At 41.4% G+C, this 23802-nt stretch overlaps 1 protein-coding gene across 10 annotated transcripts in view; it reads left to right on the top strand.

Annotated features, from left to right (window-relative positions):
* Nucleotides 1-23802, top strand: part of arhgap28 (Rho GTPase activating protein 28) — a 227636-nt gene that overhangs the window by 186114 nt on the left and 17720 nt on the right. For all 10 annotated transcript variants that reach the window (XM_072259288.1, XM_072259280.1, XM_072259275.1 and 7 more), the window contains 6 exons: nt 2122-2282; nt 2828-2993; nt 9335-9426; nt 15237-15314; nt 20741-20897; nt 22003-22085. In XM_072259288.1, coding sequence (XP_072115389.1) covers nt 2122-2282; nt 2828-2993; nt 9335-9426; nt 15237-15314; nt 20741-20897; nt 22003-22085 — 737 coding nt within the window. The remainder of the gene's footprint in view (nt 1-2121; nt 2283-2827; nt 2994-9334; nt 9427-15236; nt 15315-20740; nt 20898-22002; nt 22086-23802) is intronic.

Genomic DNA, 23802 nt, shown 5'->3' with positions numbered 1-23802 from the left:
TCAGTAAACTTCTGGTTGATACAAGAGTTACATCTTACGCAATCTCCAATTTATTGTTTGTTCAATGAAAGCGATGGGGTGGAGTTTAGTCTCAGAGCATCTGATTTTGTGGAACTCTATGCAACTCTGATCTCAACTAGGTAACATACAGTACTTTCCATTCTTGTGACCTCTACCACCAAGAATAACAAGGGCAGCAGGTACTTGGAAACACCAATAATTGGAGGTGTCCCACCATTATCCTGACTTTGAGATATATTATCATTTTTGCTTGGTCTAAGAGTTGGAACTTTCTCCTCATAGTCCTGCAGTAAACTGCATGAGTTCAAGAAAGTGGCTCACTATGTCCTTTTCAAGAGCTATTAAGTATGGGTAGTCTTGCTTGTGGTGCCCAAAGGCTGACATTTATTATCCATACTCAAAATAGAAATCTGACCAAGGTAATTTTGTAATTAGAATAAAAATAGATTAGAATAGAACAATCAAAACTACTTCTACTATCTTGTTTCTAGGGTATATATAGCCTCTTCCTGCTTGTCAAAATAACCTTGGTACACAATTGGAGATTGTTGAAGTACAGGATGTGAAATATTCTCATCATTTTATTGTAGAACAAAATCTTAATGTTTTATCGATAAATATTCATCTGGTCACTTGAGATTGATTACTGTTACTTTCTGGAAGTAATCGAATAGTGTTAAATACTGTGGAATCTGAAATCTGGATCTTTTCCAAAGTTTCTCAAACTTTTCTCAAGATTTCAAGATTGTATTTTCTGTTGATAAACCTCATGGTGTTTGGTTTCTAAAAGTTTAATTTAGTCTTTAACGTGTAATTACCTATTGTATTTAGCTGATGTTGCCATTGTTTCAATGGTCTACAATCACTCAATTTAAACATTCCAGGCAACTGCTGAAGCAAGGATGTTATAGTCTGATTAACAAAATCTTTTCATTTGAACCTGTATACCTCTAAGTTTTGAGTGATTTCCAAATGATACTATTTTCTTCTTAAATCTTGCTGAAACAGATTAATGGAAAATTTCCACACCTCAATAATAGTGGAAGGAAATGCAAGTCTGCTAAAGTGTTCCAGACCAATCATATTTTAACTGCCTAGATGAAAACTAAAATAATTCACAATAAGGTTAAAGCAATGCCAGATGAACTGAGGAATAAAGAATAGGGATCACCTGAAGCAATGTGGATTGTAGAAGTTATAAAAATGAAATCTGAGAACGGGAATGTGGTTTACATCTTGGCAAGCAATGAATGGGGAAGATCCAACATATTGATTTTTAGCTTAGAAGGAGGGTTATGTAGGCCATGTGGGATGCCAGCTGTAGAAGTTAGAAGGAAGGAGGCAAAAACCTCAATGAAATATCAGCACTGATAGAAGAAGCTAAGATAAATTGATTATAGAGGATATCTGCTGCTTATGATCAAACCCAGAACTGACCAAATGCCTTTCCCCTACTTTCAATGTTAGACCACCCTTTCTGAACCTTCTGTTGTGGACTCTGAAGACATTAGAATGTTCAAGAAATTTTGGGATTTAATCTGAATATATAAAAGGGCTCAAAAAGTATTGTATAAATCCATTAAACTTCACGAGTAATATTGAATCCAATCACGAGTATTGCTAAAATTATTTGCAGTGTCATGATATGCATTTATTTTTAGCATGGCTAAATACAGAGAAACAACCCTTGCACCCTGTCAAAACAATGTGGCCTTAATGCAATCTCATACTTTCTAATGTACTTGAAGTAAAATAATTTCTATGCTAGGCATATTTCCATTGCCTGGTGATACATTCTATGGGCATTTCTGTGAGAGGCAAATTTGTAATGTGCATCTGCTTCTATGATCCATGTCATAAGCACCTTCATTTCGCCATCCCATTCTGTAAGTAGAAGTTTTTTCAACATGTACTCTCTCAAGCTATTTAGTCTCTGAAGGGAATAAATAGCACGTGATAAGGCCCACAATTCTGTGTTTTGCAATTCTGAACGGATTAAAACATTAACAGGAAAATACTTCAATGGTAATTTTCATCCACAATTCATACTTTTTGGTCTTTATATACTGTTTATGCGATAAAAATTGCTTTTTTTTTTAGGAGACATCAAAAATCGTGAAATTGAAAGTCAGCAAAGCAACACTGAAGAAACAGAGGACCTGAAGTGGGACATCCCCTACTCAGAGTCTCTGATGGCAGCTCAGAAGGTACAGGAAACCAGAACCAATTGTCCAAAGAAGCCCAACAGCACAACACTACCTGTAAGTTGGAAGACTGATTCTACTAAAGCTACTTTATCTAACAACTTTAATAGCAGATGAGTTGACTTGCATGATATGCAAGACATGTTTAAGCTCAGGCCAGATTTAAAATCAAAGCCTGATACCCTAACCAAGCTTCCTCTGCAATCTCTGTGCAACTACCAAAAATAAACCTAAAGCTGCTCACTTTCCAGTAGAGTGCCATGTGAAAGAATTAAAGATGAATATATATCTCTTCATGAAATTGCCTGCTCATAAGCTTTTAACACTTGTCAAAAACAATAAAAAGGAAATTTAAAATGTGCACATTTTGGGAATCTGAAATAAAAACTGAAAAGCTGGAATTAATTAGTGAGGCATCATTTGTGGAAAGAGGAACAAAATTGTTATTTTTTTTCTCAGATACCTTCTTCAGAACAGTTCTTTGAGCTGAAATATCTCTTTGCACAGTTGCTGCCAGGCCTGCTGAGCATTGAACATTGTTCTGTCAAAGGAGTTAGGAATTTAGGGAGTTCACTAATTGTGTGGATCTGTTTCATTTTCAGAAATTCACCATTCCGAAAGACAGACTGGGGGTAACGCGGATTGGGGATCTGTCCTGTCAAGATATGAAAAAGATCCACAACCTTGCTTTAATAGAGATAACAACTTTTTATGATGCACTGGGACTAGAGCTGAAGAGGAACAGGCCAGTGAGGGTTAAGGCAAAGGGTAAGTTTCCTACCATATACCCGTTACTCTTTCCTGTACTGCAGAGAGGCAAATTGCATAAGATTACAAAGCTCTAGGATTTTAAATGATTACATTATGGCTACCGATGTTTTGGCACTTGTTTTGCATCTCGGTAGCATTGAGGGGTGTGTTCCAGTGAAGTAGCTAAGAGATTGAAGTGAGATCATCAAGGGCAACTCCTAGAAACATGAAAGGATGTTGAAAAAAGAATTTCAGGACAGGAATAAAAATAAATATAAGGAACGTGGAAGTCCTTCTGTCTGGTAATCTACATGCTCCATTATTGTACTTTGAGTACCATTAAAATTTTTTACATTTTGCTGATAGATTTAAGGAAAATAGGACAAATTAAGACTTGCTTTTGTACAGCTGTTCCCATGCTTTAGCATCCCAAACTGCTTTATGGTTGATGAAATTCTGAAATGTGATGGACAATTTGCACATTGTGTTCTTCAACAAGTATCTGTTTTTGTCAGGCTACTGAGGGTCAATTATTGGTCAGGGTTTTGGGAATGGTCCTTTTTTTTTAAATAGTACCATAGTATACATTATGTACACCGGGAGAGCAGATGGGGCCTTTCACAGAATCACTTTTGTTTTATAATCCTGCTAGACTGCTCAGGTCTCCTAAATTTAAAAAAAATCTCCCTCAAGATATAATTGGCAGGTCAGCTACATTACTAAACTGTGAAACTCAATACCTAAAACTGTGAGGGATGCAGACTCAGTTGACAATTTTAAACGTTAGCACAGGACCTATTTATTTAACCTGACATCTTTTTGTCTTTTATTCTTTACTTTTTCTCAGTTCAGGCTGGGAAAACCTGGGGTATGGGCATAGCCAAGCACACCGATTTCTCAATTGTTAGGAACTTTCAGACAACGCTAGTGGTGCTTAGCATTGTGGCTTTCTGGAGATTTACATAAATATTGTTGTTTCAGCCTAATTGTTTAATGCTATCATGTCGTGACTTTGAGATGATACCAATTATAGATATTTTTTTATTATCACGCTATCTTGATCTGCTATTCATTGTGTATTTACTTGCATGAGGGGATATTGTGCTATAAACTGTTGATGAAGTTGTCCCTGTATGCTGTCATGTCAGTCTCAAGTTCCATTAGTCAATAATATACATGCATTATGAATGTGTGTACATTATTGGAGATGACTATTTCATGCATGTCTTTTTTTTCCCTCAACTGCTTGATTGGTCTCAGTTTTAAGTGGCTATAAATATTATTATTTTTATTATTGTGTCAGTGCAGCACTCCTCCAGAACTCTATTTTGGCAATCTAGCTATTTTGTGCTAAAAGGTTTTGGATTGAAACTTTCTAGTTCTGAAGCTGAGAAATTAGCCACAAATGATATTTTATTGGAAATAGGGGTGAAGGAATTGAATGGTTAAACCTGAGGGTGAAATCAAATCATTAGCAAGAGGTGACATGGGGTCAGAAGATGTTGAATCATTGTGGATAGAACCAAGGAATTGCAAGGGTAAAAAGACCCTGATGTGAGTTGTTTACAGACCCCCAAACAGTAGTAAGAATGTGCCCTACAAATGACAACGGGAGATAGAAAATGCAAGCCAAAAAGGCAGTGTTACAATAGTCATGGGGGACTTCAATATGCGGGTAGATTGGGAAAATCAGATTGGTGCTGGATCCCAGGTGGAAGAATTTCTAGAGTGCCTATGAGATGGCTCTTTAGAGAAGCTTGTGGTTGAGCCCACTAAGGGGATCAGTTATCCTGGATTGGCTTTTGTATAATGAACCAGAATTGATCAGAAAAGAACACTGGCAGGGATGACGGCAGAGCAGCAATGGCTGGAATTTCTGGAAGCAAGTTGGAATTTCATCCCAAAGAGGAAGAAATATCCTAAATATTCTAAAGGAAAGATGACTAACAAGAGAGGTCAAAGTCAACATAAAAGCCAAAGAGAGTGTATATAACAGAGCAAACATTAGTGGGAAGGTAGAGGATAGGGAAGCTTTGAAAAACCAACAGAAGGTAATTAAAAACGTCATTAAGAAGGTAAAGATGGAATATGAAAGTAAGCTAGTCAATAATTTTAAGTAGGATACCAGAAGTTTCTTCAGATACATAAAGTGTAAAAGAGTGGTGAGAGTGGATATTGGATCGCTGTAGAATGATGCTAGAGAGATTGTAATGGGGGACAAGAATATGGCAATCAAACTGAATAAGTATTTTGCATCATTCTTCACTGTGGAAGACACCAGAAGTGTGATGGAAGTTCCAGGTGTCAGGGGTCATGAAGTGTGTGAAATTACCCTAACTTTTCAAAAACTGATGGGTCCCTGGACCAGATGGTGTACACCACAAAATTCTGAAGGAGGTGGCTGATGAGATTGTGGAGGGATTAGTAATGATCTTTCAAGAATCGCTAGATTCTTGAATGGTTCTGGAAGACTGGTAAATTGCAAATATCACTCCACTCTTCAAGAAGGGAGAGGGGCAGAAGAAAGGAAACTATAGGTCAGTTAGTCTGACATCAGTGGTTAGAAAGGGATTGGAGTTGATTATTAAGGACATGGTCTCAGGGAACTTGGAGGCACATGATAAAATAGGCCATAGTCAGCATGGTTTCCTCAAGGGAAAATCCTGCCTGAGAAGTCTATTGACATTTTTTTGAAGAATAACAAATATGATAGATAAAGGAGAATCGCTTGATGCTTTGTACTTGGATTTTCAGAAGACCTTTGACAAGGTGCCACACATGAGGCTGCTTAACAAGCTATGAGACCATTCTAGCATGATAAAGCAGTGGCTGATTGGCAGGAGGCAAAGAGTGGGAAGAAAGGGAGTCTTTTCTGGTTGACTGCTGGTCACTAGTGGTGTTCCATAGGTTTCTGTGTTGGGACTGATTCTTTTTATATTGTATGCCAATGATTTGTCATAGTCATAGTCATACTTTATTGATCCCGGGGGAAAATGGTTTTCATTACAGTTGCACCATAAATAGTAATAAAACCATAAATAGTTAAATAGTAATATGTAAATTATGCCAGGAAATAAGTCCAGGACCAGCCTATTGGCTCAGGGTGTCTGACCCTCCAAGGGAGGAGTTGTAAAGTTTGATGGCCACAGGCAGGAATGACCTCCTATGATGCTCTGTGTTGCATCTCGGTGGAATGAGTCTCTGGCTGAATGTACTCCTGTGCCCAACCAGTACATTATGTCAGGACGAAGGGTCTTAGCCCGAAACGTCGACTGTACCTCTTCCTAGAGATGCTGCCTGGCCTGCTGCGTTCACCAGCAACTTTGATGTGTGTTGCTTGAATTTCCAGCATCTGCAGAATTCCTGTTGCTTACATTATGTAGTGGATGGGAGACATTGTCCAAGATGGCATGCAACTTGGACAGCATCCTCTTTGCAGACACCACCGTCAGAGAGTCCAGTTCCATCCCCACAACATCACTGGCCTTACGAATGAGTTTGTTGATTCTGTTGGTGTCTGCTACCCTCAGCCTGCTGCGACAGCACACAACAGCAAACATGATTGCACTGGCCACCACAGACTCGTAGAACATCCTCAGCATTATCTGGCAGATGTTAAAGGACCTCAGTCTCCTCAGGAAATAGAGACAGCTCTGACCCTTCTTGTAGACAGCCTCAGTGTTCTTTGACCAGTCCAGTTTATTGTCAATTCGTATCCCCAGGTATTTGTAATCCTCCACCATGTCCACACTGACCCCCTGGATGGAAACAGGGGTCACCGGTACCTTAGCTCTCCTCAGGTCTACCACCAGCTCCTTAGCCTTTTTCACATTAAGCTGCAGATAATTCTGCTCACACCATGTGACTAAGTTTCCTACCATAGCCCTGTACTCAGCCTCATCTCCCTTGCTGATGCATCCAACTATGACAGAGTCATCAGAAAACTTCTGAAGATGATAAGACTCTGTGCAGTAGTTGAAGTCCGAAGTGTAAGTGGTGAAGAGAAAGGGAGACAAGACAGTCCGCTGTGGAGCCCCAGTGCTGCTGATCACTCTGTCAGACACACAGTGTTGCAAGCACACGTACTGTGGTCTGCCAGTCAGGTAATCAAGAATCCATGACACCAGGAAAGCATCCACCTGCATCGCTGTCAGCTTCTCCCCCAGCAGAGCAGGGCGGATGGTGCTGGATGCACTGGAGAAGTCAAAAAACATGACCCTCACAGTGCTCGCTGGCTTGTCCAAGTGGGCGTAGACACGGTTCAGCAGGTAGACAATGGCATCCTCAACTCCTAGTTGGGGCTGGTAGGCGAGCTGAAGGGGATCTAAGTGTGGCTTGACCATAGGCCAGAGCAGCTCCAGAACAAGTCTCTCCAGGGTCTTCATGATATGGGAGGTCAATGCCACCGGTCTATAGTCATTGAGGCCCACTGGGGTGCGGCGTCTTCGGCACAGGGACAAGGCAGGACGTCTTCTACAGCACAGGATCCCTCCAGAGCCTCAGGCTCAGGTTGAAGACATGGCGAAGTACTCTACATAGCTGAGGGGCACAGGCTTTGAGCAACCTGGTACTGACACCATCCGGTCCTGCAGCCTTGCTCGGGTTGAGACGTTTCAGCTGTCTTCTCACCTGTTCAGCTATGAAGCCCACCGTGGTTGTTTCATGTGGGGAAGGGGTATAGTCATGAGAGCAGGGTTGGGGGACTGTGAGGAGGGGTAGGAGGGGAGAGTGGAATATGTGTTGGTCGGGGGCCGACAACAGATGACTCATGTGGGGGATGGGCAGGGGCCATTTGGATGATGAAATTGATGATTTTGTTGCAAAGTTTGCAAACAATATGAAGCTAGGTGGAGGGGCAGGTAGTTTTGAGGAAGTAGAGAAGCTACAGAAGGACTTAGACAGATTAGGAGAATGGACAAAGAAATGGCAGATAGAATAGTGTTGGGAACTGTATGGTAATGCAGTTTGGTAGAAGAAATAAACTCTTCTCAATGGAGAGAAAATACAAAGAAACTGAGGCGTAAAGGGACTGGGTTAATTTGCAGGTTGAGTCTGTGGTGAGGAAGGCAAATGTGATGTTTACATTCATTTCAAGAGGACTGGAATATAAAAGTAAGGATGTAATGTTGAGACTTTATAAAGCACTGGTGAAGCATCACTTGGAGTACTGTGAGCTGTTTTGGGCCACTTATCTTTTAAAAAAAAAGGATGTACTGACATTGGAGATAGTTCAAAGGAGGTTCATGAAAATGATTCCAGGATTGAATGGCTTGTCATATGATGGCTCCAGGCCTGTATTCACTAGAATTCAGAAGAATGAGGGGTGACCTCATTGAAATCTGTTTAATGAAAGTCATTGATAGAGTGCATGCGGAGAGGATGTTTCCTATAGCGGGAGAGTCTAAGACCAGAGAACACAGCCTCCAAATGGAGGGCATCCTTTTAGAATGGAGATGAGGAGGAATTTCTTTAGCCAGAGAGCTTTGAATCTTTGGAATTCTTTGCCACAGGCATCTGTGGAGGCCAAGTCTTTATGTATATTTAAGGCAGAGGCTGATAAATTCTTGATTGGTCAGGGCATGAAGGGAGAGGGCAGGAGATTGGGGCTGAGAGAAAAATTGGGTCAGCCATGATGAAATGGCAGAGCAGACTCCATGGGCCAAATGGCCTAATTCTGCTGCTACATTTTATGGTTGTAGATTAAGGTTCTGGAGTTTAAAGACGTACTAACAACTACTGGTGAATGGGACCAGTATGTGTCTGTATATTCATTCTCTGGTGTACATGGACATAGTTGGCCAAAGGGTCTGGTTCTATGCTGTACAAAATGGTGCTGAAAGGGTTCGTGAGGATGTTACTGGGATTGGAGGACCTGAGTTATTGGACAAGACTGGAATAGGCGATGACTTTTTCCAGGAGAGTAGTTGGCTCAGGTGTGACCTTATAGAGTTTATAAAATTCTGAAGGGCATCAATCGGGTGAATGGTCACACTCTTTATTCAAGGGGTGATGAATGTAAAACTGGAAGACGTAGATTGAAGGTGAGAGGGGAAAGCGTTAAAAGGAACTTAAGTGAACCATTCTCACACAGAGAGTGTTGGAAGGAGCTCCCAGATGAAGCTGAAGAGGTACAATTATAATTATAATTATAATTTTAATTTGTATTAAACAATTACATAGCTACCTGGATAGAAAAAAGGTTTAGAGGAATGTGGGCCAAATGCAGACGTACAGGATTAGCTCAGATAGGTATCTTGGTCATTATGGACCATGCTGTATAACTTTGATTCTTTAACTCTTTTTAAAAATAACTGGTAGATGTTCTAACAAAATGAATTGCTTGATGTTTTGTTTTACAGAAACTGGTCTCTTTGGTGTTCCTCTCACAACATTGCTTGAAAATGATCAGAAGAAAGTTCCAGGAACAAAAATTCCTCTCATCTTTCAAAAAGTAAGTGCAATAGTTAAAGAGAAATGTCTAATTGGAATCATATTTAACATCTGCTTGCTGCGCTACATAGCTGCAAGAGAAGGATAGCAAGGGGTGACCATAGTGCATGCAACATTTAATCAGGCCTTGAGCATGAAACCATGCTGTAGATTGCACAGATACACAGCAATCAATGTCTGCAAAATAAATTAAAAGAAGTTTGAGTTGGGATTTTGCAGGCTGGGTTTTAGTTTGTGAATTATTGTCAAAGGTATCTTTTGTATGTGTTGTAGACAGTCTCCCACTGATTAACAGTTGCTGGAGAATATTGTAGTCTAATCCCCTCCTGATGATCGTCTTGGCTCCGAATCAACAACCACTTCCTCTGTTTAGTTGGGTCAGTGTGTGGTGGAGAGGGCACTCGTGCTTTGATGCCTGAGGCACTACTTCAGCAGGAGTCCACATTGTTTTTAAGTTACCATGATTCTAGTTAAACATTTGAAAACTTGGGTCCCCCTTGACTTCCTTGTCAATTGGTGATTTATGGTCCCTCGCATTTTTTTTCTCCAGGTAGATTGAACCTGGAAAACTAAATTTCATATAAGCTTAATTCAGTCAGCAAACTCATGTTGAGTTTATTGTCAATTGTGCAAGTATGGTGAGGAATGAGTACTATGGAAAAACTTGCAGCAGCATCATAGACACGTAGATTCAGACAACACACAGAACACAAGTTATACATAAATTGTACATATGAAATTGCTTGTCATATGAAGAGTGTTTGATGGCTCAGAGCCTGTATTCACCCGAATTCAGAAGAATGAGGTCTGATATAACCTATCGTATAATGAAAGGCCTTGATAGAGTGAATGTGGAGAGGATGTTTCCTTTGGTGGGAGAGTCTGAGAGCAGAGGACACAGCCTCAGAATAGAGGGGTGTCCTTTTAGAACCGAGCTGAGGAGGAATTTCCTTAACGAGAGTGGTGAATCTGTGGAATTCTTTGCCACAGGAGGCCAGGTCTTTATGTATTTTCAAGGCAGAGGTTGATAGGTCCTTGATTTGTCAGAGCATGAAGGGATATGGGAAGAAGGCAGGAGATTGGGGCTGAGAGGAAAATTGGATCAGCCATGATGAAATGGCAGAGCAGAGTGAATGGGCCAGTTGGCCTAATTCTGCTGCTGTATATGGTCTAAATTATATAAGACAATGAAGAAAAAGATAGCAAAAAAAAAACAAAAGGAAAGGAAATGTTAAGAACCTGACGGTTGTAGGGGTAGTAGCTGTTCCTGAACCTAGTAGTGTGGGAGTTCTGGCTTCTGTACCTTCTGCCTGATGGATGGTGGGGATCCTTGAAGATAGATGCTGTCATCTTGAAGCAGAGCATCATGTAGGTGCTTCCATGGTGGTGAGGGCTGTGGCTATTCTAGTCCAGGCTGTGTTCACTGTTCTCTTTTGCCTCTGGTGTTCCTGTCAATAAGGTAGAGCTGGGATAGTGTGTAAGCAAGGAGGGTTTTGGAGGGTCAGCCACTGGAATCCAGCTGGAAAATGGCAACTTCCCTATGTTTTCAATTTGGAAATTTGCAGTGAATAGAATTGATTTTGAGAAGTCGAGTTCAATGCACTCTTGTTAGCAAATCATTAATTCTGTGAGTGCAACAAAGGAGTTACTTTGTCTGTCCCCTTTAAATATTGGTTTTGGGTTTAGAGTGATATCTCATTGAAGTCCTCATCTCAAGTACTAAGCCTTTGGCTTGAATTTTTAAAATAATTTTGATTGACAAGCTTGGGCCAATGGGTTTAGTGTAACTAGCTGGTGTCATGTCAGTGATGAAGGGTATTAGTCAAGTGCTAGAAAATGGGATTAGCTTGAATGTACATCTTGGTTGGCATGGACAACTATGGGCCAATCATAAACACAAGTGGTGCCACTTGTTCCCTTCATTCAATGCTCCTGACCTGCTGAGTTCCTCCAGCATTTTGTGTATGTTGTATTGGCCAAAGGGCTCTTTTCTGTGCTGTGCAACTCTGTAATATTTGCCTTGTCCCTGTGCCGAAGACGCCGCGCCCCAGCGGCCTCAATGACTACAGACCGGTGGCATTGACCTCCCACATCATGAAGACCCTGGAAAGACTTGTTCTGGAGCTGCTCCGGCCTATAGTCAAGCCACACTTAGATCACTTCCAGTTCGCCTACCAGCCCTGACTAGGAGTTGAGGATGCCATTGTCTACCTGCTGAACTGTGTCTATGCCCACCTGGACAAGCCAGCGAGCACTGTGAGGGTCATGTTTTTTGATTTCTCCAGTGCGTTCAACACCATCCGCCCTGCTCTGCTGGGGGAGAAGCTGACAGCGATGCAGGTGGATGCTTCCCTGGTAACGTGGATTCTTGATTACCTGACTGGCAGACCACAGTACGTGTGCTTGCAACACTGTGTGTCCGACAGAGTGATCAGCAGCACTGGTGCTCCACAGGGGACTGTCTTGTCTCCCTTTCTCTTCACCATTTACACCTCGGACTTCAACTACTGCACACAGAGTCTTGTCATCTTCAGAAGCTTTCTGATGACTCTGCCATAGTTGGATGTATCAGCAAGGAAGATGAGGTCGAGTACAGGGCTACTGTAGGAAACTTCATCACATGGTGTGAGCAGAATTATCTGCAGCTTAATGTGAAAAAGACTAAGGAGCTGGTGGTAGACCTGAGGAGAGCTAAGGTACCGGTGACCCCTGTTTTCATTCAGAGGGTCAGTGTGGACATGGTGGAGGATTACAGATACCTGGGGATACGTATTGACAATAAACTGGACTGGTCAAAGAACACTGAGGCTGTCTACAAGAAAGGTCAGAGCCGTCTCTATTTCCTGAGGAGACTGAGGTCCTTTAACATCTGCCAGACGATGCTAAGGATGTTCTACGAGTCTGTGGTGGCCAGTGCTATCATGTTTGCTGTTGTGTGCTGGGGCAGCAGGCTGAGGGTGGCTGACACCAACAGAATCAACAAACTTACTTGAAAGGCCAGTGATGTTGTGGGGATGGAACTGGACTCTCTCACAGCGGTGTCTGAAAAGAGGATGCTGTCTAAGTTGCATGCCATCTTGGTCAATGTCTCCCATCCACTACATAATGTACTGGATGGGCACAGGAGTACATTCAGCCAGAGACTCATTCCTCCAAGATGCAGCACAGAGCGTCATAGGAAGTCATTCCGGCCTGTGGCCATCAAACTTTACAACTCCTCCCTTGGAGGGTCAGAGACCCTGAGCCAATAGGCTGGTCCTGGACTTATTTCATAATTTACTGGCATAATTTACACATTACTATTTAACTGTTTATGCTTCTATTACTATTTATTATTTATGGTGCAACTGTAATGAAAACCAATTTCCCCCTGGGATCAATAAAGTATGACTATGAATAGTCTGACAGTTACACTGAATGTCTTGGTTCAATGTATGTTCTCTTTTCATCAAGTGGGAAATAATTGCAAAATACGTTCGCATTTTGAGTTAAATCTAATGATGGCACATTTGTGTAACAAAAGGTGAACAAAAAAGTTATGTCCAATGGGGCATGTTTCTCATAAGAAACATCTATCAGTAAGAAAATTATGACCTAGACATTCAAGCACAATAATAACCTTAAAGTAGTTTTAAAGTAACTTGTGGGAAATTGATCAGTTAGTTGTATTGGCCTTGATTGGAATCCAATCAGAATTATTACATTTACTTTTGGTACCAAACTTGAAGAAGGATGCAATGCCTTGGAGGGAGAGGGTGTGATGATGAGCCTTGTGGAACGGTGCCTGGTAAAATCAGTAAGTGGCTGTCTCTAGAACTTGTAAAAGAAATGTCTAGTAAAAGCACTTCCAATGGTGTTCTCAGCTGTAGAGTAGGTTGCCTACACATAAAAGGTGAATACAGGCTTTCAAGTCATTAAGTCATAAAGCCATTATGCTTGGCTGGATTCCAGGGAAGATACACTTAGTGAAAGACAGGATGTGACCCTAATAATTCTGTGGGTTCCTTCTGTTAAATCTTTGGCTCCAAGGCAGGAGAGAGAGAGGGTAGTTGTCTGGAAATCTTAGGTCCAATGACTTCAAAGTGTGCCTTTGTGTGACTTGTTAACATCTAGGCCACACAGGTGGTTTTGCTTTGTCTTTTGCAAGAACTGCAAGCCTTTCATTCTCTGTGTTAATAAGTGTTGTATTTCTTTCACAAACAAGAGAAAATCTGCTGATGCTGGAATTCCAAGCAACAAACACAAAATGCTAGAGGAACTCAGCAGGCCAGGCAGCATCTATGGAAAAAAGTACAGTCGACATTTCGGGCTGACTCCTGCCGAAGGGTTTTGGCCCAAAACGCTGACTGTACTCATTTCCATAGATGCTACCTCGCCTGCTGAGCTCCTCCAGCACTTTTTAGCGTGTTGTAAGATGTTCGTAAAGCTGATGTAGTATCTGACTATCATAATATACTTTAACAAAGCAATGACACTGTTCTATGATGTGCAACACAATTTTGATCAAAGATAAACTTGTTGAAAAACTGGGACTTATCCTGTGGATTATGAAATTGGCATTTTTTCCCTGGATTTTCTATGTGTTTGATGTACAGGGAACACGGGTCATGCACAGAGGTGTTCAATGATAGGTAATGCGTCCTTATAGACCATGTTGGTAACACTCTCTCAATAACTGCTCGTCAGATGAAAGGGGCTCAGAGTGCTGCTCTTCAGTCAGATGCCCCTTTCCTGCTCCTCTGCCTTGTCAGTCACCTGAGTCACCTTATGACTCATCTGGGATCTGACAGGTTGTTTTAGGTCTCTGGCTACAGTTTACCTTGTTGGTCAGACTGTGGTGTAGAAGTCTCTCAGCCACCTGAAGTTTGTATGATCCCAGGGGGTCACATGAATGGCAATGGTGCTCAGCACACCAAATATTCTAACACTGTCAATGTATAGAACCAATAGCACTGTGAACGTCTACTGTGAATGGCACAATGAATGTAAACAGAGCCGTGCACTATTGAGTGCTAGCGGAACATGCTGCCCGAGAAAGAGTTCAAAGTAAATTTATTATTAAAATACAAATATGCCACCATATACAACCTTGAGTTGCTTTTTCTTACAGGCATACTCAGTTAATCCAATAACAATAGAATCAATGTAGGACCGCACCCAACAGGGTGGACAACCAGTGTTCAAAAGACAACAAACTGTGCAAATCCGAGGAAAATAAATAATTATAGTACATAAATAAGCAATAAATATCGAGAACATGAGATGAGAAGTCTTTGTTAGTTGGTCCATAGGTTGTAGGAACAGTTCAGTGCTGGGGTGAGTGAAGTTATTTGCTCTAGTTCAAGAGCCTGATGGTTGAAGGGTAATAGTTGTTCCTGTACCTGATGGTGTAAGCTCTGAGGCTCCTGTACCATCTTCCTGATGGCAGAAGCAAGAAGAGAGCATGGCCTGAATGGTGTGTGTCCTTGATGATGGATGCTGCTTTCCTGTGACAACACTGTGTGGATGTGATCAATGGTGGGGAGGGCTTCATCAGTGATGGACTGAGCTGGACTCACTACTTTTTGTAGGATTTTCCATTCAAGGACATTAGTGTTTCCATACCAGGCTGACAGTGAAAATATGGGTAAAATTCCAGCTGTGTCAGTGCCTTTACTGTGATGGTTGAGATGAAGAACATGCACAACAGATTTCCAATCTGCCGGAAGTCAGTATGGATGTCTATGGCAATGCTGCTGTGCAGTGAATGGTGTATTTTGACTTATTGGAATATTAGGAGCAGACTAAATGTGTAATAATTCTATGTCGTAGCTTTTGTCAAGAATGGAGGAAACTGGCTTAGATGCTGAGGGAATTCTGCGAGTACCTGGATCTACTTCACGGATGAAGGTAAGAGGGTCAATTCTCATTCTCCTTTTTGTGAACAGTATTTCATACACCAGTGGTCACTTGCTGCTTTATGTGAGGCTGCTAATCAAAAAGAGATCACTGCTGTCAAAGGCTTTTCAACTATATATAAATGGTTAGGAGTTGGAAATATTATGAACACTTCCAGATAGATGTAAATGAATAAATAAAATTAAAGCTTTTGGTTAAAATATTCTAAAATAATTCAGAATATCGAAATCAAGAAAAAGAAGTCAAAGATTTAATTACATCTTTTCCAGGGAGTTGGTGATTTTTAATTTTTGCTGAGCATTGCTAGTCCTGGTGTGAAGTGGCAGATATGAAGGGCAACCTCCTTTCTTTACTTCACTTCTTTGTTCAGAGTTGAGCCCACTGCAAAGAGGAAAGCCAAGTGCACTGCACTTAATCTCCACTTTGGCTCGGCTTGCTGAGCTTAACCGAGCGATTGAATGTTATTGATACCAGCTGAGACCTGAGCAACTCTGCACCATCTGTATAGGGGAGAAGGAATTGTCAATGTTTCAGATCAAAATCTTGCATCAGGGCCAACAACAAACCAAAACATCGACAGTTTGTTTCCTCCTACAGATGATGCCTGACCCTGTGAGTTCCTGCAGCAGATTGTTTGGTGCTCCAGAGTCAGAATCCGATTCCAGCATCTGCAATCTCTTGCATCCCTTGTTAGGTGGCATTGTCTGGTATAGTATCAGTCAGCTTGAACCAACCCTTTCGGACTCCACCCCAGTAATAGCTACCTGCAGGTCAGGCAGGGTTTGTGGCTTGTGTGACCCTTTAAAACTTCTCTCTTTGCAGTGGGGTGTAATGATAATGGCCCAGATGTGCACAGATTTAGGGATTTCAACTGGAAAGAGCTGATGGGAAGTATTTGCAGATGTCACTTTTTAACAAATATTATTGGAGGATGGTTCTAGATGAGGGCTCAATAAAAGGAGAAGCATCAAGCCAGGATGATATTTAATGTAAACAAGGAATTAAATATCCCATGCTGAAACTTAAAATTGTACATTTTCTGGGGAAATGGAGGGTTAATTTTAGTGTTCAGGTATGAGAATACTGAGAACATGCTGTGTACCTCTATAATTAGAACAAAAAGTAAGGGGTTTATGTAAAACAGACATCCCACCTCTCCTGGAAGTTCCGGGAGTCTCCCGCATATTAATAGTAGCTCCCTGCCGCCCGCAAATTATATACAATATCATGGAAATCAATTTTTTTGAGAGTGAGCGAGAGAAAGCAAGAGAGAGCGCGAGAGCAACCACGAGAGAGCGCGAGCGAGAGAGAAAGCAAGCGAGAGCGCACGAGCGACCGAGAGAGAGAGAGAAAACACGAGAACACGCCATGGCAGGGTGTTCCAAAAAATATATAAATCGTACGTCACCCCAGACTACACTAAAGTGTACCCCTGCCTAATAGGGGTCAAAATAATGACAGTGTTGCTCACTGAACTGTTTGCAACAATGACTTTTCTATCGCCCATGATGGATTAAGACTGTAAAAGACATGTTGAGGTGAGTTTAACAGGTGTCATTCGTTCATTAGCATAGCTAATGTTATTTAAACTAGCTGGCCAGCTGCTAAGAAGCTACTCTATTGCAGACATCCCACCTCTCCTGGAAGTTTCCCCACAAATTGATGGTGCTACCTCCCTGAAATGAGTTTTTGCAGGGTGGGATGTCTGGTAAAATATCCATGATTTTGCTTTCTAATTTTTTCTTATTTATGAATGTAAGCATTTTACAGGAAAGGTTTTGGGGGATTTGGAGTTAAGTGTGGCAAATGGGACGAGTGTGGATGGGAATCTTGGTTGGTATGGACCAATTGGGCCTAAAGGCCCGACTTTATAACACTGAGTAGATTCTGCAGACACAGGATTCAATGGGCTACATATCCATCTAATAATTATCATTTTTGAATCACTGTTTTGTGAAAGAAAGCATGAAGTGGTATTGAGGTTATGGAATTGCATATTCTGTTTCAACATTTCTCGTTTTTATCTGCATTTCTTGGCAAAAAGAGGTCACTTGGAGAGGAGTAGAAGATAGTCATGAGTGACTAATCCTTCAAGCATTTCCTTTGCTCTTTGTGTGGTGATCTTCTGCTGCCTTATATGTGCATTGAAAGACTGCAAGATGCATGTATACCAAACATATGCTGTATTCTAAAGAGTCAAAGAACTGAAGGAATCTGGAAAATTCACATCAGCTCATCATGGTCTCTCATTAAAAGATTCATCATGCTTCGCCTTTTAGTGGGATCTCAGCCTGGTCTCAGACATCACAGTGAGATCAGCAGGAATCGACCAGATGGATTTAAGTTTGTCCACAGCACCTTATGGAATCCTGAAAGTGTATGGCACAGAACCATTTGACCCATTAGGTTTTTACTGTGTCCTAACCTGAGCAGATTCTGATCCTTTCTTCCCAAGTAATGATATTAACAGGAGGGTGGAAGAATTCTTGGGGAAATTAGCAATGTCCACCTTCATGTTCATACAGCAGGTTTTGACCAAGTGGTACAGTTTGTGAAAAAAGACACAGCGTTTCCCTTTTCAATAGAGTAGATATGGGTCCCTGGCCCTGGGGAGCAGCGCTTGTTCGGAGGAGCATGAATGCTGTTCAGATCTGTTTAAATTTCCTCTCCCATCACACACCATGTTTTCCCATGTCATGCAACCACATACCTCTCCTAGTGGTTTAGCAGCCACTGTTATCCTGCCCCATGTTTCCTAGCTGATAGCTTGGGCTCAGGCTGACTGGACCTGGGTTAAAATCTCCTTGAAGTTAGGATGGTGTGTTGCTCTTCTAAGTGGCGATCTGAATTCAAATTAAGTTTTGGGTTCAGATTGACTTTGCCAGAAAGAGATCAAAATCTTCCCAATACAGTAGGTGCCTGGTGTGTTTAGTTTTAGTTCCCCACCACACACTTTTTTTCACCGCACATACAAACAGCCTAGGAAATGAATACACATACAAAATGCAAGAGGAACTCAGCAGGTCAAGCTGGATTTATGGATGGAATTGAACAGTTGAGTTTTTGGCCTGAGACCCTTCATTAGGACTCAATGTGTTGTTCATTTCTCTCCATAGATTCTGCCTGACTTGCTGAGCTCCTCAAGCATTTTATCAAGATGTCCAGCATCAGCAAGATCTCTTGAGCTCAGGCAGTGTTCCAGCTGAGAAATTTGCTTCACTGCCTCTGCCTTATCCAAGTCTTCTTTAATTCATTCTCATCTCTTGTCACCTCCGTTCATCATTAACCTTCTTCCATGGTTCTACCCTCTCCTTCAACCAATCCATTTACTGTATCACTGTGCCCTTCACCCTTTCCATTCCAGCCCTTGAGAAGCTGATTCTGTCTATTTCTGGAAAACTATGAATTGTGTGGAGCACAGAGATTTGGGTGTTTGTCTAAGCAAATCAGCAAAGCTAGTACACGGGTAGAAAAACATAACTGGAAGGCAAATAGAACATTAGCTATTATTTCAAGAGGTAAGGAATTCAGAAATTGAGGGATCGATACTTTTGTAGTTAAGCCAATTTTTGCTACTGTATCTCCTGAATGACAAGTTGGTTTTTAAGAAGGCACAGGGGAGATTCTATACTTTATACTTTATTGTCGCCAAACAATTGATACTAGAATGTACAATCATCACAGCAATATTTGATTCTGTGCTTCGCACTCCCTGGAGTACAAATTGATAGTAAATATTAAAAATTTAAATTATAAATCATAAATAGAAAATAGAAATGGGAAAGTACGGTAGTGCAAAAAAGCCGAGAGGCAGGTCCGGACATTTGCAGGGTACGGCCCAGATCCGGGTCAGGATCTGTTCAGCAGTCTTATCACAGTTGTAAAGAAGCTGTTCCCAAATCTGGCTGTACGAGTCTTCAAGCTCCTGAGCCTTCTCCCGGAGGGAAGAGGGACAAAAAGTGTGTTGGCTGGGTGGGTCGTACCGTTGATTATCCTGGCAGCACTGCTCCGATATTCTTCAAGATAATACAGGGCTAGGATGGTTTTTAAGGGTTAAATTAAATGAGACCAATAATATTTGGTTCAGTCTAGAAATATTCAAGGAGATTTAATTGTGTTCTTTAATGTTTTAATCATAGTTAAAGAATATTTACATAAAATGTATTTCCTCTAGCAGTGAAATCCTAGCAAAGTTAGAGCTAGGCACTTAGGATTAGAATAAGGAAGCACTTTTCACACATTGTCAATTTCAAACACACTTTTGCAAAAAGTTGTTGACTTCGGGCCAGCTGAACTTCAAGAATGAGATTGGTGGCTTTGATTGAGTGATGGATATCAATGGATATGAAATAATGGTGGATAAATGGTGGAATAGCCACCTTGATTCAACTGAATGGTAGAATAAGCTAGAGGAGCTGAATTTTGTAGTACTATTCCCATTACCTACTGCAATTCCCACGTCTGTCAAAGTTGCTTCATGTCCAGTGGTTAAAGTTACAATGAAGGTTATGCAATGTGCTAACATTTTTCTTCACTTGATGAAGATGAAACACGTTCTGAAGATGAAGGAACTTAAACAAGATTTCTTGCTTTGGTTTCTGCCCCAATTATTCACTTAAGAGTTTTTAAGTTCACTTCTCATCTATTCCTTGTTACAGCAACCTTTAGCTGCTTTGGCCAAATCTTAGCAATGCCCGTTAACTGATGTATTCAGATACCAGAGGTGAATTTGGTGACCCTCATTTGAGTCATATCTTCTTGGCCAATATTCATTTGGGATTCGAAAACATCCTGATTCTTGCTTGTTCACCAGGGGTTCCACATAACATTCCTTCAATCATCAAATGCTCAGGGGGGGTGGGCAAATTAACGAGAAATATAATTGATTAGAGAGAAATCTCGTTTTTGGAATTTTCTGTTTCTTGAAAGGTAAGGATTGTAAGTTACTGAAATATTTGATTTTAGAATTAAATTGAAGAGCTATTTTCTGAGGGAGAAGAGAATTAAAATGAAGTATGTATTTTATAAGATACCATTATAGCAAAATAAAGATTTCTTCTATTACTGAGACAGGGGTTATTAACAATTTTTTGAAAGACTTATTCAGAAGGGAAATTGAGTGTGGGAGATAACAGGTGCATGAAAGAACATTAAAGGAAGTTGCCATTTAGGATCTCAAGTCCACCATAAAGTTTGATCCTGGTTGCTCTACGTGTCAAGGGTTGTTAAAGGGACCAACTGCTTCTGACTCTTTCCAGCCAGGGACAGAAACCATGTTTATCTCTGTCTTGCAAGGTTAGCTCTCTCCTTCAGTAAGTTCAGCTTTTGTTATCAGTACAGTAGCTTTCTGTGTTCAGTTAACAGAATAAGTATAGGTTTAAGTGCTGGATTTAAATCAATGCCATTTACATCCACAGAATTATCGCCAAGAGCTGGAGGCAAAATTTTACGAATCCTTTGACTGGGAACAAGTCCATCATAATGATGTAGCCTGTTTACTAAAGACCTTCATCCGAGAACTGCCCTACCCACTGCTCACAGCTGAGTATCTGCCTGCTTTTGCAGCTGTGCAATGTAAGACATGGGAACGACACAAACAAGTTGTAAATATCTTTACCTGTATATCTAACCTCTTACATTTCTGTGCGTGTGTGTCTGTCCTTCCAGCATTATTCAGACTCATTGCAAGTGTACAATAGTGGCCATATTAATCATTCCATTCCTCTTGTCTGTTAGCTAGAGGTGAAGGTTGGGGAAGACATCCCTATTTAATAAGGTGAATTATATTCAGCCTGTTCCCAAAATTCTGTTATTCGCGCAAAGCGCCTTGCAGCACATAGAGTACTTTGGAAATTCAGTGACTGCAGTATTGTAGCAAACCTGACCACTGGTTTATTCACCGCTAACTACCAGAAACAGCTTCAAAAGAAATGACCACAGGTCTCTACCACAAGTGGATTTGGTTCCATTGACTGCTGTGAGTTTTCGAGTAAATGTATTCTACCTTCCCTCCCCAAATGTTGAGAACAAAATTTAAAAGTGAACTGACTTTCTAAAGTGATAAATAATCAGTTTTTATACTCCTGCAGAATTTGGTCCTCCCAAACTTCCACACCAATTGAAAAACAAACAGGATTCAAATGACTGTTACAAAGTCAATATAGACTAATAGCGTTTGCACTGATTCAATGAGCAAGTATTTAATTATGAGCAAAACTAATTTGTCAATGGTACTGCACATACAGTATTAATGGGAAACAATCCCTTACCGACTGAAAAATTGGTAACATGGCTATTCTAAAATTTCTTGTAAACTGGGAAGAAAACAAGCTACAGTTTATGCACTTGTGTGCTGAGGCTTTCTTGAGTTCACAACGTAGCCTCTAGTCTGTCAGATTCACGGTTGAAATAAGGGAAAGGGGAACTGATTTGCACACAGCAAACTCCCACAATCGAATCATGGTTAATTGACCTATCCTTAGCTGTTGTTTGAGAGATGGAATTACATGTAATGTGTAGGTGAATGTCCCAGCTCTTTTTCAAAGTTCCAGGGAGTATTTACCTGCTTAAGGTGGGCAAGTTGGGCTTTGTTTAATGTCGCTCCAAAGAGCAATCTAGGAACTGCCATTGCAATGAGGTGTGATTTTACAGTTCAATATTTGGCTTGATTTGCTTTCAGATATCTCACAGACAAAGCTGCAGTTACAGGCCCTGCACCTTATCATCATGTTGCTGCCTGACCCCAACAGAGACATTATTAAGGTATCCCTGATCTCGAAGTATACATGATTGCATCTGAGCTTGTGTCAATCTCACACTGAGCATATCTGACATTCATTGTGTAAAAACAGTATTACTTACGTACAAATCTATATTCATAATATATTTGAACTTAGATTAATGTTTATCTCGTTGACTATATATCTATTTGTAGATTAGATATACATGAGGGTCTTGTACATAACATAACCAGTTCCCCCCTACCACCACTCTCCTCCGCCTAGTGGAATTAGTCCTTACTCTTAATAATTTCTCCTTTGGCTCCTCCCACTTCCTCCAAACTAAAGGTGTAGCCATGGGCACCTGTATGGGTCCCAGCTATGCCAGCCTTTTTGTTGGCTTTGTGGAACAATCCATGTTCCAAGCCTGTACTGGTATCTGTCCCCCACTTTTCCTTTGCTACATCAATGACCGCATTGGCGCTGCTTCCTGCACGCATGCTGAGCTCATTGACTTCATTAACTTTGCCTTCAACTTTCACCCTGCCCTCAAGTTTACCTGGTCCATTTCCGACACCTCCCTCCCCTTTCTAGATCTTTCTGTCTCTGTCTCTGGAGACAGCTTAACTACTCATGTCTACTATAAACCTACGGACTCTCACAGCCTGGACTATTCCTCTTCTCACCCTGTCACTTGCAAAAATGCCATCCCCTTCTCGCAATTTCTCCGTCTCCACCGCATAGAAACATAGAAAATAGGTGCAGGAGTAGGCCATTCGGCCCTTCGAGCCTGCACCGCCATTTATTATGATCATGGCTGATCATTCAACTCAGAACCCCGCCCCAGCCTTCCCTCCATACCCCCTGATCCCCGTAGCCACAAGGGCCATATCTAACTCCCTCTTAAATATAGCCAATGAACTGGCCTCAACTGTTTCCTGTGGCAGAGAATTCCACAGATTCACCACTCTCTGTGTGAAGAAGTTTTTCCTAATCTCGGTCCTAAAAGGCTTCCCCTTTATCCTCAAACTGTGACCCCTTGTTCTGGACTTCCCCAACATCGGGAACAATCTTCCTGCATCTAGCCTGTCCAATCCCTTTAGGATTTTATACATTTCAATCAGATCCCCTCCCCCCTCAATCTTCTAAATTCCAACGAGTACAAGCCCAGTTCATCCAGTCTTTCTTCATAGGAAAGTCCTGCCATCCCAGGAATCAATCTGGTGAACCTTCTTTGTACTCCCTCTATGGCAAGGATGTCTTTCCTCAGATTAGGGGACCAAAACTGCACACAATACTCCAGGTGTGGTCTCCCCAAGGCTTTGTACAACTGCAGTAGTACCTCCCTGCTCCTGTACTCGAATCCTCTTGCTATAAATGCCAGCATACCATTCGCCTTTTTCACCGCCTGCTGTACCTGCATGCCCACTTTCAATGACTGGTGTATAATGACACCCAGGTCTCGTTGCACCTCCCCTTTTCCTAATCGGCCACCATTCAGATAATCTGTTTTCCTATTTTTGCCACCAAAGTGAATAACTTCACATTTATCCACATTAAATTACATCTGCCATGAATTTGCCCACTCGCCCAACCTATCCAAGTCACCCTGCATCCTCTTAGCATCCTCCTCACAGCTAACACTGCCACCCAGCTTCGTGTCATCCGCAAACTTGGAGATACTGCATTTAATTCCCTCATCCAAGTCATTAATATATATTGTAAACAACTGGGGTCCCAGCACTGAGCCTTGCGGTACC

This window comes from Mobula birostris, chromosome 1, assembly GCF_030028105.1.
Source record: "Mobula birostris isolate sMobBir1 chromosome 1, sMobBir1.hap1, whole genome shotgun sequence".
NCBI classification, from domain to species: Eukaryota; Metazoa; Chordata; class Chondrichthyes; order Myliobatiformes; family Myliobatidae; genus Mobula; species Mobula birostris.
Note: the sequence above shows the minus strand (reverse complement) of the source record. Positions and strands in the feature narration are given on the sequence as shown.